At 50.8% G+C, this 20,958-nt stretch overlaps 1 protein-coding gene across 1 annotated transcript; it reads left to right on the top strand.

The window, feature by feature from the left end:
- The first annotated feature begins 19,287 nt into the window (after nucleotides 1-19,287).
- LOC124687443 (translation initiation factor IF-2-like) lies at nucleotides 19,288-20,160 on the top strand. The gene has a single exon (XM_047221227.1). It carries the CDS (start codon nucleotides 19,288-19,290, stop codon nucleotides 20,158-20,160), a length of 873 nt encoding a protein of 290 aa, XP_047077183.1.
- The last annotated feature ends 798 nt before the right edge of the window (nucleotides 20,161-20,958 follow it).

Genomic DNA, 20,958 nt, shown 5'->3' with positions numbered 1-20,958 from the left:
GATGAAGGTTAAAGATTTTGATTGTAATGCTTTATGTGATCTTGGTGCAAGTATTTCCGTTATGCCTAAGAAAATCTATAATATGCTTGACTTGCCACCAATGAAAAATTGTTATTTGGATGTTAATCTTGCTGATCATTCTACAAAGAAACCTTTGGGGAAAGTTGATAATGTTTGCATTACCGTTAACAATAACCTTGTCCCCGTTGATTTTGTTGTCTTGGATATTGAATGCAATGCATCTTACCCCATTATATTGGGAAGACCTTTTCTTCGAACTGTTGGTGCTACTATTGATATGAAGGAAGGTAATATTAAATATCAATTTCCTCTCAAGAAAGGTATGGAACACTTCCCTAGAAAGAGAATGAAGTTACCTTTTGATTCTATTATTAGAACAAATTATGATGTTGACACTTCATCTCTTGATAATACTTGATACACACTTTCTGCTCCTAGCTGAAAGGCGTTAAAGAAAAGCGCTTATGGGAGACAACCCATGGTTTTTACTACAGTACTTTGTTTTTATTTTGTGTCTTGGAAGTTGTTTACTACTGTAGCAACCTCTCCTTATCTTAGTTTAGTGTTTTGTTGTGCCAAGTAAAGTCGTTGATAGTAAAGTTCATACTAGATTTGGATTACTGCGCAGAAACAGATTTCTTTGCTGTCACGAATCTGGGCTGTTTTCTCTGTAGGTAACTCAGCAAATTATGCCAATTTACGTGAGTGATCCTCAGATATGTACGCAACTTTCATTAAATTTGAGCATTTTCATTTGAGCAAGTCTGGTGCCTCGATAAAATTCGTCAATACGAACCGTTCTGTTTTGACAGATTCTGCCTTTTATTTCGCATTGCCTCTTTTGCTATGTTGGATGAATTTCTTTGATCCATTAATGTCCAGTAGCTTTATGCAATGTCCAGAAGTGTTAAGAATTATTGTGTCACCTCTGAACATGTTAATTTTTATTGTCTCTAACCCTCTAATGAGTTGTTCTAAGTTTGGTGTGGAGGAAGTTTTCAAGGATCAAGAGAGGAGTATGATGCAACATGATCAAGGAGAGTGAAAGCTCTAAGCTTGGGGATGCCCGGTGGTTCACCCCTGCATATTCTAATAAGACTCAAGCGTCTAAGCTTGGGGATGCCCAAGGCATCCCCTTCTTCATCGACAACATTATCGGGTTCCTCCCCTGAAACTATATTTTTATTCCATCACATCTTATGTGCTTTGCTTGGAGCGTCGGTATGTTTTGTTTTTGTTTTGTTTGAATAAAATGGATCCTAGCATTCACTTTGTGGGAGAGAGACACGCTCCGCTATAGCATATGGACAAGTATGTCCTTAGTTTCTACTCATAGTATTCATGGCGAAGTTTCTTCTTCGTTAAATTGTTATATGGTTGGAATTGGAAAATGATACATGTAGTAATTGCTATAAATGTCTTGGGTAATGTGATACTTGGCAATTGTTGTGCTCATGTTTAAGCTCTTGCATCATATGCTTTGCACCCATTAATGAAGAAATACATAGAGCATGCTAAAATTTGGTTTGCATATTTGGTTTTTCTAAGGTCTAGATAATTTCTAGTATTGAGTTTGAACAACAAGGAAGACGGTGTAGAGTCTTATAATGTTTACAATATGTCTTTTATGTGAGTTTTGCTGCACCGGTTCATCCTTGTGTTTGTTTCAAATAAGCCTTGCTAGCCTAAACCTTGTATCGAGAGGGATTACCTCTCATGCATCCAAAATACTTGAGCCAACCACTATGCCATTTGTGTCCGCCATACCTACCTACTACATGGTATTTTCCGCCATTCCAAAGTAAATTGCTTGAGTGCTACCTTTAAAATTCCATCATTCACCTTTGCAATATATAGCTCATGGGACAAATAGCTTAAAAACTATTGTGGTATTGAATATGTAATTATGCACTTTATCTCTTATTAAGTTGCTTGTTGTGCGATAACCATGTTTACTCGGGGACGCCATCAACTACTCTTTGTTGAATTTCATGTGAGTTGCTATGCATGTTCGTCTTGTCCGAAGTAAGAGCGATCTACCACCTTATGGTTAAGCATGCATATTGTTAGAGAAGAACATTGGGCCGCTAACTAAAGCCATGATCCATGGTGGAAGTTTCAGTTTTGGACATACATCCTCAATCTCATATGAGAAAATTATTAATTGTTGATTACATGCTTATGCATAAAAGAGGAGTCCACTATCTGTTGTCTATGTTGTCCCGGTATGGATGTCTAAGTTGAGAATAATCAATAGCGAGAAATCCAATGCGAGCTTTCTCCTTAGACCTTTGTACAGGCGGCATAGAGGTACCCCTTTGTGACACTTGGTTAAAACATGTGCATTGTGATGATCCGGTAGTCCAAGCTAATTAGGACAAGGTGCGGGCACTATTAGTATACTATGCATGAGGCTTGCAACCTGTAAGATATAATTTACATGATACATATGCTTTATTACTACCGTTGACAAAATTGTTTCATGTTTTCAAAATCAAAGCTCTAGCACAAATATAGCAATCGATGCTTTTCCTCTATGGAGGACCATTCTTTTACTTTCATTGTTGAGTCGGTTCACCTATTTCTCTCCACCTCAAGAAGCAAACACTTGTGTGAACTGTGCATTGATTCCTACATACTTGCATATTGCACTTATTATATTACTCTATGTTGACAATTATCCATGAGATATACATGTTATAAGTTGAAAGCAACCGCTGAAACTTAATCTTCCTTTGTGTTGCTTCAATGCTTTTACTTTGAATTATTGCTTTATGAGTTAACTCTTATGCAAGACTTAATTGATGCTTGTCTTGAAATGCTATTCATGAAAAGTCTTTGTTTTATGATTCACTTGTTTACTCATGTCATATACATTGTTTTGATCGCTGCATTCACTACATATGCTTTACAAATAGTATGATCAAGGTTATGATGGCATGTCACTCCGTAAATTATCTGTGTTATCGTTTTACCTCGCTTCGGGACGAGCAGAACTAAGCTTGGGGATGCTGATACGTCTCCGACGTATCGATAATTTCTTATGTTCCATGCCACATTATTGATGTTATCTACATGTTTTATGCACACTTTATGTCATATTCGTGCATTTTCTCGGAACTAACCTATTAACAAGATGCCGAAGTGCCGCTTGTCGTTTTCTGCTGTTTTTGGTTTCAGAAATCCTAGTAACGAAATATTCTCGGAATTGGACGAAATCAACGCCCAGGGTCCTATTTTGCCACGAAGCTTCCAGAAGTCCGAAGAGGAGACGAAGTGGGGCCACGAGGCGCCCAAACCCTAGGGCGGCGCGGCCTGCCCCTTGGCCGCACGGCCCTGTGGTGTGGGGCCCTCGTGTGGCCCCCTAACCTGCCCTTCCGCCTACTTAAAGCCTCCGTCGCGAAACCCCCAGTACCGAGAGCCACGATACGGAAAACCTTCCAGAGACGCCGCCGCCGCCAATCCCATCTCGGGGATTCAGGAGATCGCCTCCGGCACCCTGCCGGAGAGGGGAATTATCTCCCGGAGGACTCTACGCCGCCATGGTCGCCTCCAGAGTGATGAGTGAGTAGTTCACCCCTGGACTATGGGTCCATAGCAGTAGCTAGATGGTTGTCTTCTCCCCATTGTGCTTCATTGTCGGATCTTGTGAGCTGCCTAACATGATCAAGATCATCTATCTGTAATTCTATATGTTGCATTTGTTGGGATCCGATGAATAGAGAATACTTGTTATGTTGATTATCAAAGTTATGTCTATGTGTTGTTTATGATCTTGCATGCTCTCCGTTACTAGTAGATGCTCCGGCCAAGTAGATGCTTGTAACTCCAAGAGGGAGTATTTATGCTCGATAGTGGGTTCATGCCTCCATTGATATCCGGGACAGTGACGATGAAAGTTCTAAGGTTGTGGATGTGCTCGTTGCCACTAGGGATAAAACATTAGTGCTATGTTCAAGGATGTAGTTACTGATTACATTACGCGCAATACTTAATGCAATTGTCCGTTGTTAGCAACTTAATACCGGAGGGGTTCGGATGATAACCTGAAGGTGGACTTTTTAGGCATAGATGCATGCTCGGATGGCGGTCTATGTACTTTGTCGTAATGCCCAATTAAATCTCACTATACTCATCATAATATGTATGTGCATGGTCATGCCCTCTTTATTTGTCAATTGCCCAACCGTAATTTGTTCACCCAACATGTTGTTTATCTTATGGGAGAGACACCTCTAGTGAACTCGTGGACCCCGGTCCAATTCTCTATACCGAAATGCAATCTCATCGCAATACTGTTTCTACTGTTTTCTGCAAACAATCATCTTCCACACAATACGGTTAACCCTTTGTTACAAGCAAGTCGGTGAGATTGACAACCTCACTGTTTCGTTGGGGCAAAGTACTTTGGTTGTGTTGTGCAGGTTCCACGTTGGCGCCGGAATCTCCGGTGTTGCGCCGCACTACATCCCGCCGCCATCAACCTTCAACGTGCTTCTTGACTCCTACTGGTTCGATTAAACCTTGGTTTCTTACTGAGGGAAACTTGCCGCTGTGCGCATCACACCTTCCTCTTGGGGTTCCCAACGGACGTGTCAACCACACGCATCAGAGCCGCTCTTTGAAGGTTTGTCTGGCAAGGGGGTTAGAGTGCCCACTACCATTCGTTGACAACAACAAACACCTCTCAAAACTTTACTTTTATGCTCTCTTTATGTTTTCAAAATCAAAGCTCTAGCACAAATATAGCAATCGATGCTTCCCTCGTCGAAGGGCCTTTCTTTTACTTTTATGTTAAGTCAGTTCACCTATTTCTCTCCCATCTCAAGAAACAAACACTTGTGTGAACTGTGCATTGATTCTTACATACTTGCATATTGCACTTGTTATATTACTTTATGTTGCAAATATCCATGAGATATACATGTTACAAGTTGAAAGCACCCGCTGAAACTTAATCTTCCTTTGTGTTGCTTCAATGCCTTTACTTTGAATTATTGCTTTATGAGTTAACTCTTATGCAAGACTTATTGATGCTTGTCTTGAAAGTACTATTCATGAAAAGTCTTTGCTATATGATTCATTTGTTTACTCATGTCATTTACATTGCTTTGATCGCTGCATTTATTACATGTGCTTACAATAGTATGATCAATATTATGATGGCATGTCACTCCAGAAATTATCTTTGTTATCGTTTACCTACTCGGGACGAGCAGGAACTAAGCTTGGGGATGCTGATACGTCTCTAACGTATCGATAATTTCTTATGTTCCAGGCCACTTTATTGATGATACCTACATGTTTTATGCATAATTTATGTCATATTTATGCATTTTCCGGCACTAACCTATTAACAAGATGCCGAAGAGCCAGTTGTTGTTTTCTGCTGTTTTTGGTTTCAGAAATCCTAGTAAGGAAATATTCTCGGAATTGGACGAAATCAACGCCCAGGGGCCTATTTTCCACGAAGCTTCCAGAAGTCCGAAGAGGAGACGAAGTGGGGCCACGGGGTGCCGCCACAGTAGGGCGGCGCGGCCTACAAGGGGCCCACGCGGCCCTGCTGTGTGGGGCCCCCGTGACGCCTCTTGACCTGCCCTTCCGCCTACTTAAAGCCTTCGTCGCGAAACCCCCAGTACCGAGAGCCACGATATGGAAAACCTTCCAGAGACGCCGCCGCCGCCAATCCCATCTCGGGGGATTCAGGAAATCACCTCCGGCACCCTGCCGGAGAGGGGAATCATCTCCCGGAGGACTCTTCACCGCCATGGTCGCCTCCGGAGTGATGAGTGAGTAGTTCACCCCTGGACCATGGGTCCATAGCAGTAGCTAGATGGTCGTCTTCTCCTAATTGTGCTTCATTGTTGGATCTCGTGAGCTGCCTAACATGATCAAGATCATCTATCTGTAATGCTATATGTTGTGTTTATTGGGATCCGATGAATAGAGAATACTATGCTATGTTGATTATCAATCTATTATCTATGTGTGGTTTATGATCTTGCATGCTCTCCGTTACTAGTAGAGGCTCTGGCCAAGTTTTTGCTTGTAACTCCAAGAGGGAGTATTTATGTTCGATAGTGGGTTCATGCCTCCATTAAATCTGGGACAAGGACGAAAAGTTCTAAGGTTGTGGATGTCTCGTTGCCACTAGGGATAAAACATCGATGCTATGTCTAAGGATGTAGTTGTTGATTACATTACGCACCATACTTAATGCAATTATCTGTTGTTTGCAACTTAATACTGGAAGGGGTTCGGATGATAACCTGAAGGTGGACTTTTTAGACATAGATGCATGCTGGATAGCGGTCTATGTACTTTGTCATAATGCCCAATTAAATCTCACAATACTCATTATATCATGTATGTGCATTGTCATGCCCTCTTTATTTGTCAATTGCCCAACTGTAATTTGTTCACCCAACATGCTTATTCTTATCGGAGAGACACCACTAGTGAACTGTGGACCCCGGTCCATTCTTTTAATCGAATACAATCTACAGCATTACTTGTTCTACTGTTTTTTGCAAACAATCATCATCCACACTATACATCTAATCCTTTGTTACAGCAAGCTGTGTGAGATTGACAACCTCACCGTCACGTTGGGGCAAAGTAATTTGGTTGTGTTGTGCAGGTTTCACGTTGGCGCCGGAATCCCTGGTGTTGCGCCGCACTACACTCCGCCGCCATCAACCTTCAACGTGCTTCTTGGCTCCTACTGGTTCGATAAACCTTGGTTTCGTACTGAGGGAAAACTTGCCGCTGTACGCATCACACCTTCCTCTTGGGGTTCCCAACGGACGCGTGCTGTACGCGTATCAGGCATTTCTTCTACTTTTATGTTGAGTCAGTTTTCCTATTTCCTCCCATCTCAAGAAGAAAACACTTGTTTTAACTGTGCATTGATTCTTACATACTTGCATATTTGCATTCATCATATTACTCTATATTGACAACTATCTATGAGATATATATGTTACAAGTTGAAAGCAACCGCTGAAACTTAATCTTCCTTTGTGTTGTTTCAACTCCTTTACTATGAATTTATTGCTTTATGAGTTAACTCTTATGCAAGACTTATTGATGCTTGTCTTGAAAGTACTATTCATGAAAAGTCTTTGTTATATGATTCAGTTGTTTACTCATTGTCTTTACCATTGCTTCGAATCGCTGCATTTATTATATGTGCTTACAATAGTATTGATCAAGATTATGATGGCATGTCACTTCAGAAATTATCTTTGTTATCGTTTACCTACTCGGGACGAGTAGGAACTAAGCTTGGGGATGCTGATACGTCTCCAACGTATCGATAATTTCTTATGTTCCATGCTTATTTTATGACAATACCTACATGTTTTATACATACTTTATGTCATATTTATGCATTTTCCGGCACTAACCTATTAACAAGATGCCGAAGAGCCAGTTGCTGTTTTCTGCTGTTTTTGGTTTCAGAAATCCTAGTAAGGAAATATTCTCGGAATTGGACGAAATCAACGCCCAGGATCTTATTTTTCCACGAAGCTTCCAGAAGTCCGGAGGAGATACGAAGTGGGGTGACGAGGCGCCCACACAATAGGGCGGCGCGGCCCAGGTGCTGGCCGCGCGGCCCAGGTGCTGGCCGCGCGGCCCTAGCGTGTGGGGCCCTCGTGGCGCCCCCTGACCTACCCTTCCGCCTACATAAGCCTTCGTCGATAATAGTTCCAGTACCGAGAGCAACGATACGGAAAACCTTCCAGAGACGCCGCCGCCGCCAATCCAATCTCGGGGGATTCAGGAGATCACCTCCGGCACCCTGCCGGAGAGGGGAATCATCTCCCGGAGGACTCTTCACCGCCATGGTCGCCTCCGGAGTGATGTGTGAGTAGTTCACCCCTGGACTATGGGTCCATAGCAGGTAGCTAGATGGTCGTCTTCTCCTAATTGTGCTATCATTGTTGGATCTTGTGAGCTGCCTAACATGATCAAGATCATCTATCCGTAATGCTACATGTTGCGTTTGTTGGGATCCGATGAATAATGAATGCTATGTTATGTTGATTATCAATCTATCATCTATGTGTTGTTTATGATCTTGCATGCTCTCCGTTGCTAGTAGAGGCTCTGGCCAAGTTTTTACTTGTAACTCCAAGAGGTAGTATTTATGCTCGATAGTGAGTTCATGCCTCCATTAAATCTGGGACAGTGACAGAAAGTTCTAAGGTTGTGGATGTGCTGTTGCCACTACGGATAAAACATCAATGCTATGTCTAAGGATGTATTTGTTGATTACATTACGCACCATATTTAATGCAATTGTCTGTTGTTTGCAACTTAATGCTGGAGGGGGTTCGGATGATAACCTCGAAGGTGGACTTTTTAGGCATAGATGCATGCTTGGATAGCGGTCTATGTACTTTGTCGTAATGCCCAATTAAATCTCACACTACTCATCATAACATGTATGTGCATTGTCATGCCATCTTTATTTGTCAATTGCCCAACTATAATTTGTTCACCCAACATGCTTATTCTTATGGGAGAGACCCCACTAGTGAACTGTGGACCCCGGTCCATTCTTTACATCGAATACAATCTACTGCAATACTCGTTCTACTGTTCTCTGCAAACATCATCATCCACACTATACGTCTAATCCTTTGTTACAGCAAGCCGGTGAGATTGACAACCTCACTGTCACGTTGGAGCGAAGTACTTTGGTTGTGTTGTGCAGGTTCTACGTTGGCGCCGGAATCCCTGGTGTTGCGCCGCACTACACTCCGCCGCCATCAACCTTCAACGTGCTTCTTGGCCCCTACTGGTTCGATAAACCTTGGTTTCTTACTGAGGAAAACTTGCTGCTGTACGCATCACACCTTCCTCTTGGGGTTCCCAACGGACGCGTGTTGTACGCGTAACAAGCAATCAAGCAGCAGTCGCGTGCTCGGCCCAGGGCCCGGTTGGACCGGCCTGGAGACCGGTCGTGCCGGCCTAGGGTCCGGTTGGACCGGCCTGTGCGCCGGAATGACCGGCCCAGGGTCCGGTCTGACCGACCTGGCCACCGACCGCTCGGCTGGGCGGCTCAGTACAGGGGCCGGTTGGCACCAGCATATGGGCCAGTTTGGACCGGACATGCCGGCCCAGGGCCCGGTCAACCGACCTGTGGACTAGATAGTGTCGCGAATTTGCCTCTTCTTCCCGATTCCAGCCTCGTTTTTTCACGATTTTGACCTCCGAAACAGCCATGGATGACCTGCAAACTGCACCACAACAGCTCCAAACTTCCTCCAACCAACCTCCTTCGACCAAGAGCCAAACTCCTCCGATCTAGAGCCAATCTTCTCCGACGTAAACCGATCCGAAGAGATCGATCAACAAAACCTAGCCGTGAGCAACCCAGAAAGCTGATACCACATGATAAGGGGGATCCCAGCAGATCCACCTAGGTTGATGCCCGATCTTTCACAGCGAAAACCTGGGGTAGTAAATCCTCCCAACAACGCGATGAACACAACCTGGAGAAGAGGAAACGAATCTAGCAAGCAATGGATCGATGAACGATACGCTTCAAACCTGAGCTAGATAATACTTGATGAACACAAGAACATTCACAGCGGATATAATAGATAAACGGCAGCGCCGTATCTCCGGAGGGATGATACACGTGAATATACGCAATGGAGTAAACCTTAAACTTTAGACTAAATTTAGCTGTCCCTAACCCTAGCCGCCCCACCTCCTTATCTGGGCTCTTCATAGGTCTTCATGTCCATATCAAAACCCCTGCACGGCAATGTGTCCTGTGTCATGGGAGATCAAGGTAGACCCGATCGATTGCGGAGCATCTCGAGATCGGCCTCGTCCGATATTGCATTCGCGCCATGATCGATCGAATCGATGACACGCACAACAGTTGCGCGGTTGGATGGACCTACGTCCATCTCGATCACACGCCTCTTCCGTGGTTGGCCTCGCTTTTGAGTTGTCCGATTTGTCATACGTAGAGCATCCTCGATCTCGGAATAGCATAGCAGCAGTAGCATGGCGTGGGGCTCGCGGAATCTTACTAGAGAATGTATAGCTATGTGTTATAGCAGATGTCGCTTCTCCATAACAATAACGCACGTCGTGATTGATGTCAGTGCATGTCCGGGGCGAGTTTCGGGAGTAAGGGCATCTCCAACCCCGCGACCCAAACCGCGCCCGCGCATCCGTTTGGGTCGAGCCGGACAAAAACGCGGCCCAGCGCGGGGACGCACCGCAAAAGCGGACGGCCGCGGCGTCCGGAACGACGCAAACCCGGCCCAAATCTGGGCTAGGTTTGCGTGGCCGCGGATGGCACACGCCGTTCGCTCGCGTCCGCGCGCTGGTCACCTCGTCTCCCTTGGGCCCACCTGTCGGTGACCAGGGAGACTATTAAATGGGGACTGGAGGGGATCTGGCCCTCCACTCCAGTCCCCACTCCACTCCCCGAGCAAAACCGCCGCCATGGCCCCGAGCGACGGTTCGCTCCCGGAGCGAACGACGACGAGGCGGCGCCAGCCGCCGTCGTCCGCCGGCGTTGCGGCCGTCGGGAGGAAACCAACGCGGCCTCCACATCGGAGAGGCCGCCCGCGGTGGTGCGGCATTGCCGCAACCGCCGCCTCTCCTCCTCGAGCCGAGCCGGAGTCCCCGGAGGAGGACCCGGACCTCCGCGCCGCCCTGATCATCTCGGCGGCGGAGGAGGAGGCGAAATGGCCGCACCTCCATGCGGCCATTCGCACCTCCGAAATGGAGGAAGCGGCGCGGCGGGAGGTGGAGGAGGCGGAGGGCTGGGAGCTCTACGCCCAGGCCCTCCAGGCGCGACGGGAGGAGGAGGAGGAGGCGGCGCGGCGGGAGGAGGCCAGGCGCCGCGCCGACGAGCAGCGCCGCCAGGAGGCCAGGCGCCGCGCCGACCAGCGGCGGCGCCAGGAGGCCAGGCGCCGCGCCTGGCAGGAGAGGCAGCAGCGCCTCAGGGAGGAGGCGCTGCTCCGTGCGCCGCCGCAGCCGCGGGTGGCTCCGGACCCCCACTCGCCGTGGGAGGAGGCCCTGTGGTCTCCGTGGCCGGAGTCCCCGGCGCGGTCGAGCCACAACAGCGCCTCGCCGCCCGGGGACGTCGACGACGTCGCCGACGACGCCCACAGGGGCTAGGCGGCGCACCGGCGGCCACCACGCCGCCGACCAAACCCTAATAGAGGGTTTTTAAATAGTAGTTTAAATTTAAAAGCCCATATAGGGGCTTCTTTTGTTAGTTTTATTTGCCCAAAATAGGGCTATGTACAAATTTGCCCAAAATAGGGCATATGTTCAATATAATTTCGTTTAAATTCGTATTTTCTTTTGTTTTCCTGTTTCTACGTTTTTTGCGATGTGTCCGCGCGTTGGGCGCAGCGCGCGACCCAAACGGACACGCGGGCCGCTGTCCGCGTGTCCGCTCGGCCACCCAAACGGCCCAAACCGGACGGCCCAGCGCGTCCGTTTGGGTCGCGCGGCTGGAGATGCCCGACGCGACGCATTTCGGACGACCAAAAGTGGTCGCGAGCGTCCGTTTGCGTCGCCCCGCGGACATATTTTGTCCGCTCGTCCGTTTGCGTCTGGGTGTGCTCCCACCGGGGCGGCCCATTTTTTGAATTGCAACATAGTACAAACATTGAAAGTAGTACATAAAAATGCATAAAAACTATACAAAGTAGATCTATAGGCCTAGACTACTTGCTTCCTGACGGGCCGGCACCGTTGTTGCGTCGCTCCGTCGCCTGCTTCTCCGCCGCCTCCCGCGCGGCCGCTATGGCTCGGTGCGCCGCCGCGTCCTCTTGCAGGCACTGCTCCAGCCTCGCGTTGGCGGCCTCGTCCTTGAGCGTCTCGAAAGACTCGACGAGAGCCCGCTGCTCCGCCGCCCTCTCCTCCGGCGTCGGCGCATCAGGGTCATCGGATGACCAAGATATCTCCGAGTCGGAGTCCTCGGCTGCAGCGGCAGCCGCGAGCCTGCGCTGTTCCAGCTCGGCGTCCAACGCCGCGTGGCCCGCCAGCTCCTCCTCTGCTTCCTGCGCCGCGAGTGCCAGGGCCGCGGCGTCCCTGACCGGGTCGAGGAGGTCGCCCGTGCTGTCGTCGGAGTCGAACTCCTCGGAGGAGCTCGACGCCGGAGGAGGTGGAGTGGGAGGTGAAGGTGGAGGTGGAGGCGCGGCAGCCTGGCCGCGTCCGGCGCTGCTCATGGTGGATCTGCTTGAGAGGAAGCGGCGCTACGGCAGCGGCGGCTAGGGTTTATGGGGAGGAGGTGCTCATGGTGAACCCCTGTATATATAGCGCGGAGGCAGGGCGATGGCCGCGCCACGCGTGGCATCGCCATTACTACGTGCGCAGAGGTAGGCGACGGCCGCGAGCCACGTGAGGCATCGCCATTAACGCGGCCGCAGACTGCCGAAGCGACGCCTCGGTGCCAGTACTGGCGGAGAAGACGCATCGACGCTGCGCACACTCGCGGAAGCCGAGGCACTTCATTAACGCGGCCCTGCAAAGGCTGCAGCGCGCCGCCCAGAAGTAATGCCGCGGAAGACGAAGATGTTGTGCCGCTGCCAGGCGGGCCCGTGCGAGGACCGAGCGGACATTTTCCGCGACCGCCGAGCGTCCGCCGCGACGCAAACCTGGCGCATATTTGGGCCAGGTTTGTGTCGCGGCGGACGGCCCGGTCACTTTGCGTCGCCCCGCTGGAACAGGCCCCAGACGCATTTCCTGTCACGGCGGACACAAACGGTCGCTCAGCGCCCGTTTGCGTCGCGCCGCTGGAGATGCCCTAATTCCAAAGAGGCATGTTGAGACTTCGGATTAACAGCCACTTGCTTGCGTGCGATACAAGTGCCTTCACTACAGAAATGGACGCAGACGTCGAGCACCATAACGTACGCCGACGGTCAAATGTCGGGGCCGTCGGCGTACAGCCTCGCCGGGGCACCTCACCTGCCACTAGTAGGAAAAGCCTTATAGGCGGATCTTATTTCTGTGGCGCACCACCCAAAAATGCGCCACAGAAATTTGTTTTGTGGCGCAGCAGACACGGTGCGCCACAGAAATAGCTTAATTTTGTGGCGCACCAACAATCCATGCACCACAGAAACTTGGTGGGGCCACGAAAAATCATTGGTTTCACTACTTCTGTGGCGCACAGGAGCAGTGCGCCACAGAAATAAGACATTCTGTGGCGCACTGGTCCTGGTGCGCCACTGAATTAAGACTTTCTGTGGCGCACGTGGGATGGTGCGCCACGAAACTCACATTTCACGTGGCGTACATGAGTTTCATGCGCCACGAGTTTTTTTGGTCCCCACGCAACTCCACCCCCCCACCGTGGATCGCCCTTTTGACCTCTGTAAAAAATGAAAGAAATAGATAGAAATTACAAAAAATAAATTCCATCAAGATGCCCATGTCTTATGTCATCTTTTACCACTGCAAATTAACAAACATGAATTTCGACTTTTTTTGTAAAATTGGGTGGGAAAATCATCAAACTGCTTTCTGGTCGCATACGAACTCGAAAAAAAACGCATAATATATCAAAATAATCCCATGAAAAATCTACATCCGAATTCACCCGGGCTTCCCCGGTTGGACAATTTTTAGAATCTCCAAATTCCAAAAGAGTAAAAAGTTACGGCCAGTTAAAATTTTTTTGCTGCAAAATACAAAAACAAGAAAAAAAATTCTGTGGCGCACCTAGTGCCCATGCGCCACAGAATTAACGTCCAAAATTTGAATTTCCTGCCGCCCTCCACCACTTCTCCTCCACTCCTCCTCCACTTCTCCTCTTATGCAAACTTCTCCTCCTCCTCCTCCTCCTCCTCCACCACCACCACCACCACCACCACCACCACCACCACCTCCTCCTCCGGCCGGCCTCCTCCTCCTCCTCCTCCACCACCACCACCACCACCACCACCTCCTTCGGGGCCGGCCTCCTACTCCGGCGACCTCCTCCTCCGGCCGGCCTCCTCCTCCTCCTACTCCGGCGACGACGACCTTCTCCTCCTCCTCCTCCTCCTCCTACTCCGGCGACGACGACCTTCTCCTCCTCCTACTCCGGCGACCTACTCCGGCGACCACCTCCTCCTCTTCCTCCATCACCTCTTCTTCCGCCACCACCACCTCCTCTTCCTCCACCACCTCCTCCACCACCACCTCCACCACCACCTCCATCACCACCACCACCACCACCTCCATCACCATCACCACCACCACCACCACCACCTCCTCCTCCTCCTCCGGCCGTCCTCCTCCTTCACCCACCCACCCACCCACCCACCCATCCACCTCCGGCTACCTTCCAGCGAAATTTAAAAAAAATTAAAAAATTATCTGGCCGCCATTTTTTTTGAATTTCAAAAAAAAATTCTGTGGCGCACCACCGCCGGTGCGCCACAGAAATAAGACTTTCTGTGGCGCATGGGCCGGTGCGCCACAGAAACCTTATTTTTGTGGCGAGAATTCTGTGGCGCACCGCCCGTGCGCCACAGAATTGATTTTTGGTGCGCCACTGATGAGCCTTTTCCTACTAGTGTGCCTATGCCGAGGGAGGTAGACACCGAGGGAGTACGCCGAGGGCTGCCGTCGGCGTAGCCTACGCCGAGGGCCAGGCGTGGCTACACCGAGGGCAGCCGGCCGTCGGCGTATAGGTCCATTCCTGTAGTGCTTGACTGCGCTGACTTAATTAATTTATTTTTTTTTAAAAAATCACCAAACTATCAATAATCATCAATCAACAGACAACTTAAATATAACCAAAAAAAATTATAAATAGGTATTTGGGCTACCTAACAACGACTACAGGTACTAGCGCGAGCCAAAAATGCATCGTTGTCCACGTCCCTCCATCATCGACGTCGGGCAAAGATTGTCGTAGTATAACTTATTGTGGTAAATAGACGGGAAGTTGCTATGGTAAGAGAATCTCCACCGGCGCTCCCATGGCGGTCCCGATAGCGATTTGGGTGCCAGGAATGGAAATGGGCTCGCATCGGCGCGCTCAAAACGGCGCCGGCTAGTTTTCGAGCCCAATAGAATCGTCGCCAGCCCCGTGCCGGACCTTCGCCAAGGGCGCGAATCGGGCGCGTCGGCATCTCGCAAGGTTGAAAATTTTGGGCGTGGGAACCGCCTGTCAGCCACACATCCCAAAAGTCGACGCCAGTGGGGAGTGGCGGTGCCGACGCATCAGCGGCTCATTCAATTTTAACCTAACCGTCGTCTACCTCGCGACGGGAGTTATTGGGGTGCAACGGCGGTGCAGTTTCCGCAGACGCGCAACGAATCATCTCGTCGCGCGCGCCTTGCTCTTCGTGCCGGCGTTAATGGGCGTCACAGCTTTCCCGCCTCTCTCTGGCCTATAAAAAGGGCCACCTCTCATCGTCCCTCTCACACACAAACCCTAGCGCCTCTCTCCCCAACCCTAGCCGCCACCATCTGAAGAGACGACGCCATGTCTGGTCGAGGCCGAGGTCACCGCCCTGGTCGTGGTCGTGGCCACGGCAGAGCTGCACGCTCGCCATCGTCTTCATCGTCGGATCTGCGGGAGGAGGAGTGGCCGGTGGTGTTCGAGTTCGTCGTCCTCCTCAAGGGCGACCCGCACGCCATCTAGAGGCTGCCGGACACGTTGCCGACTTCTTCGCTAGCGACGAGCTGGGCTCGCTTCATCTGCGGGAGGCTGCATGCGGCTGCTCCCGGTGGATCGTGGACGTGATCTACGACATGTGCGGCAAGATGTACCTCCACATCGGCTGGGAGAAGTTCGCGCGCTACCACCACCTCGAAGCCGGCTTCGTGCTCATGTTCTCCTACCTTTGCGGCGAGGACATGAGCGTCAAGGTGTTCGACGAGACGCGCTGCCGCCGCCACTACCACAGCGACATCGCCGAGGAGGACGACGACTGAGTGTTGTTTCTTCGCAACGAATATCGGCACGCATGTTTTTGGATGTTCTTCCTCGAAAGAACCAACGGGGGACCCTCATCAGCTGGATTTTCCAGTTTGGGTGATTGAGTGTGCCCTCGAGTGTTCTTTCTTGGCAGCGAACACACGAAACCTGCGATGACTGGCCTAGTTAGGATTAGTTATTTTGCAATGTTTATATTTGCGTCAACCATGGTTCGAACTATGTATCCCAGCTAACGCGTGAAACACTCCGCCTGGGGAGTATTAGTTTGTGGAAAACCATGTTCCAAACTATATCTTCGTGTAAACCATGTTCCCAATTATGTATTAGTTTGTGGAATGGAATGTTTCTTCTCTCTATTCGATTTTCTGTGATTTTATTTTTGATTTTAATTCAAAGCATCTATCGGGGCCGCCGGTTTGAGGGCGCCGGTGTGGGAACAACTCCCCCAAATAGAGGATGTAGTGTCGGCGTCCCCCATATGGAGGTGTCGGCGCCTCTGCCGGAAACTATTTGGGGGGCACCGGTGGAGATGCTCTAAGACCCCAAATGACCACCGGACCGCACCAGAGCAGCAAACATCGCCAATGACACCAACAAACACGAAAACAAACCAGGAGATCTTAGGCGATTTGCCGGGCGCACGACTCCACATGCCCTTCGCCGACTCTAAACACACCACCGAGCGAGGATAGAGCGGGAAGAACCTTATTGCGACATCATGATTTAGCCATCCCTAACCATTCCAAAAAAGACACCGAAAAAGAAGCTTAACAAAGAACATGGACTCTTTTGCCGGCAAGGGGCTGTGGTCCGCCACACCTCCAAGGCCACAAAACCAACAAAGATGGAGTGGATCGACGATGTTGTTGGCTAGTGGGATGAAACCCTAGATGGGTTTTACGGTCGCTGGCACCTCCCAATCGCCTGCCTCACGCACATGGTCAAAGTTGAATTTTAACCAAATATTTCAATACATCAACATTAACAACAAAAAAATCTATGGTATTAGAATCATCATAAATATATTTTTATGAAGTTTAATTTTGACTAAATTCAGAACATGAAGTATATAAAAACGGATAAAGTATGTGGCTGTACTTTGCCATTTGTTAACTTTATTGAGTTATTACATCTTATTTAAGGCGAAATGTATGTGTACAACATGGTTAAATTGCCAAATTACTACAAAAAATTTCAAGGAACCACCAAAGGGTTCACCAGTAACCACACCGTCACAGCTCTATACAGGCCAGGCACTAATTAGCATCATAGCATGCATACAGGTCTTGTTTAGTCCTTTTAACTGTTCTACCTGGGGAATCGTCCTTCTAACTGTTTCACCAGCAGTCTAAAATAAGAGTTTGAGCAGTCACCACTGGTCATGAGGATCCATCGGGGAAAAGCTCTTACCGTCCGGCCCACCATGAGTATTCCTACAAGGGTATAAGATCACTAGTAGTGCTTCTAAACCCTCAAATTCCCAAAAATAATTGTTCTTTTTTACAGTTTGCGAGAGAAAAACGCGTAGACTAGAACCCCTAAATCCTCAAATCTTAAAAAAAAAAGGGGTCCAACCCTCAAACCCAATTTCAACCTGTAGAAGTGTGGGTTGGGGAGGCCAAACTGCCCCAACCCGCACTCCTCTTCCAACTCGCGCGGGAGGGAAATTTCCCCTCCCCAACCTCCCGCGTCCGCGCCGCCGGCCGCCGCCCGCCGCGATTCCGGTCGCCACCCGCCTCCCCTCGACCCCCGCCAGCCACCATGAGCACCCCCGCCCCCGATCCGCGCCTCCCCGCCGCCGTCGCCCCAAGCCGCCGCGCCCGCCCCCTGCCGCCCGCCGCCTCCCGCACCTCCCCAAGCCTTCCCGAGCCGGCCGCGCCCGGCCTCGCCGCTCGCCGCCTCCCCGCCCTCCCCCAACAGCCGCCCTCCCCGATCGGACCCGACCGCCGCGCCCCGGACCCGAGCCACCGCTCCCTGCCCTGCCCCCGACCTCCCCGAGCCGCGCCCCACCCCCGACCAGCTGCTGCTGCAATGCCCCGCGTCGCCCCGAGCAGCCCCGCCCCGTTTTGTAGATGGAGGTGACCACCGACGACTCCATGTTGTTGTCCGATGATTCCGGTTGGTCGTCGTCATAAGATTCAGACATTGAGGAGTTGCTTCAAGACAACGATGCCGAGATGATGCAAATCCTCGTCGAGGTGCAAGAGTTTGAAGACCGCGTGAAGTTGATGGATCAGAGGAGGGGGTCCAAGATGGGGCGAGTCACAATCTACCGGAACCGCGTTCTCGGACACGAGCATTTGATGCAAGACTACTTCGCCAAGGTACCGACATACCCACCTCGCCTCTTCCGGAGAAGTTACCGAATGCGTCGTAGTTTGTGTGTGAAGATTGTCCAAGTCTGTGAGGCCGCCTTAGATTATTTCAGGCATCGTAGATCCGTCGCCAGTAAAAGGGCAAGGTTTGCCATAGTTCGGGGTCCATCTCGTTTTTGGGACACAAAAACCCTGATGAACATCATGAAATGTTGTGTGGTTCTACACAACATGATACTCGAGGATGAGAGAGGGTTAAACCTGCCTTATTTCTATGACAATGTTGGTACCCGTGTGCAACTGGAAAGAAATCCTTGTCGCATACAAGCTTTTCTTGAAGCACATCGTGCAATTGAGGATGCAAAGACTCATGGTTAGCTCCAGGATGATCTAGTAGATTACCATTGGCAGTTGGATAGGCGGCCCCAAGGCCCATGATCTATCTTTATTTTACTTTTCTATGTCCTATTTGATTTAAACAATTATTGTAATAACTTGAATGATTATTATGTGCTTCAAAGTACTATTTGGTGTTGTAATAATAACTAGAATGATTATTATGTGCTTCAAACCGTTATTGAGATGATGGTAATTGTGATATATCAAATGAATCTTTTTAAGGGTTTGAGGGTTCTAGTCTCTGCCCGCAATCGTTAGTTTTAAGGGTTTAAGGGTTTTAGTCTTTGCTCCTGTTTTTCATCCCTGGAAAATGCCAAAAAACTAGTGATGCTCTAACTACCTTGCCGGCCACCATGCACACCAGTAGTAAACTGTAAATCAACATATCAATGTTCTTATTATTACATTGATCCGTACTGGCTGCTGCGCTACCTGGCCGCTTGGCAGCAGCATATCCTCCTGCATTAGACCATACAAATTGCCTAGCGACAGCAAGACTACCGCAATAAGAACTCGCCTCCTACTTCACCACCCTCTCAGTCTCCTGAGCGAGAGCTAGCTGCAAGACAGCACTACCATAAGTACAGAGCACCACGTCTACTGGTGATACTGGCCGGCCGACTAATGCCGGAGAAGCCTCCTCCGCCCCGGCGCCGTCCCATGGCGGCCGGGAGCTGGGTCCGGTCCCTCCAGTGCAGGTCCACGGCCGTGGAGGACGTCGCGACGCTGCCCAAGAAGCCCCACCTCCTCCTCCGGTCGAGCTGCGCCGGCTCCGGCGACATCCACGGGAACAAGGCTGTCTCCTCGTGCAAGCCCAAGCTCAGGTCGGGTTCGAAGGCAGGTGTGGAGACCAAGAAGCCGAAGGAGGGTAATAGGCCGGCCACCACCGTGCCGCGCCCGCCGTCGCCTCCTCCCGGCCCGCTGGGTCCGCTGCCGGCGCTGACCGAGCTCCCGGCCGGGCACTCCTCGCGGCAGGTGGTCGAGATCATCTTCCTCTCGTCGTGGACGCCGCTTCCGTCGGTGGCGTCCACGGTTGCTTCTGGCGGCGCGTCGTTCGCGGGGGAGGTGGAGATGCTGTTCCGCGTGCACAACCAAGCGCGCGCCGTGGCGCGCTTCGAGGACTACCGTGCGGCCGTGCGCGCGCGGGCCGGCGGCGCGGCGCGCAGCGCCGCCGACGGCAACGAGATGATGCGCTTCTCCCCGGCGCCGCCGCACGGCGGCGGCGGCGGCGGCGGCGCGTCCCTGCGCGTCGTCCGGACCTTCGACGGCAGCGGTGGCGCGCACGCGAGCGGGAGCGGCCGCGGGCCCGGGAGCGGCAGGCGGGCGATGTTCCTGTGCAGGGTGATCGCCGGGCGGGTGGCGGAGGGGGAGGAAGCTTGCTCCGAGGCCGAGGCCGGCAGGGAGGAGTACGACTCAGCGCGCGGCGGCAAGGGCGAGCTGGTGGTGTTCGACCGGCGCGCCGTGCTCCCCTGCTTCCTCATCATCTACAAGCTGTAAAGAAGAGAACACCATGTCCAGTAACCCTGCCGCTAATACTATTAATCTTGGCACTTACTCTTGCGTTAATCATCATTTGCATACTGGTTCCTCCATGAAAACTCCAGCCGATCATCACAGGCCTCGCTGCAGCGCGCGCTAGGGTTACAATTTAGGGCGTGTACAGTGGCTGCACTTGGCGTACCTGCCGTCCTGGTACTGTACAAGTGTGTATGCTTTGCCTTGCGTCCTGGCGCGTGTACGTACGTGCAGCGGCATCGCAGAGCGGCACTGTGGCGACTCTGCGAGGGTCCGTCGTTTATTCCCCGGAGTTGTCGTCTTCGACGGGGAGCCCGGAGGGGGAGGCTTTCTAGCTAGGGTTTCGTGCGTCCGGAGGCAAGACAAAGGGAATGGAACGGCCGGTGGCAGCCGGAGGAGTCGCGTCGCATCAGTCAGCACTCAGCACGTTCGTCGGGACGCCGCGCCGCTGGACGGGGATGGCCCGACGCGCGCGCAGCACGGGTGGCCGAGCCTGTGATGGAGCCAGGCGCGTTAAAGAGGAGGAGGCGTTTGCGTTTGGCGCTGCTCCTCGTGTCTTCAACTCGGGAGTCTCTGTTCGCCACGTGATATCTACTCACTCACTCCTATGTGCTACAGTACGTGCGTGAATGCTTTGCTTGCATGGAGTAGCTAGACGAGGTACCGCCACTGCAACTTTTCAGGTCCTGGTCACGGTAAAAGGATGGAAGTGTGTCTTTTTGTGAGGAGCAGCCGTGTTAGTTACTGTAGTGTGCACCCTTGAATATTTTGTTGCACAGA

The sequence above is a fragment of the Lolium rigidum genome, chromosome 2 (assembly GCF_022539505.1).
Source record: "Lolium rigidum isolate FL_2022 chromosome 2, APGP_CSIRO_Lrig_0.1, whole genome shotgun sequence".
Taxonomy (NCBI): domain Eukaryota; kingdom Viridiplantae; phylum Streptophyta; class Magnoliopsida; order Poales; family Poaceae; genus Lolium; species Lolium rigidum.
The sequence above is the reverse complement of the archived record's forward strand: the minus strand, read 5'-3'. Positions and strand labels throughout refer to the sequence as shown.

What these genes read in the sequence shown, in the direction of transcription:
- LOC124687443 (XM_047221227.1), top strand. Translation starts at nt 19,288, where the DNA reads ATGCCGGAGAAGCCTCCTCCGCCCCGGCGCCGTCCCATGGCGGCCGGG.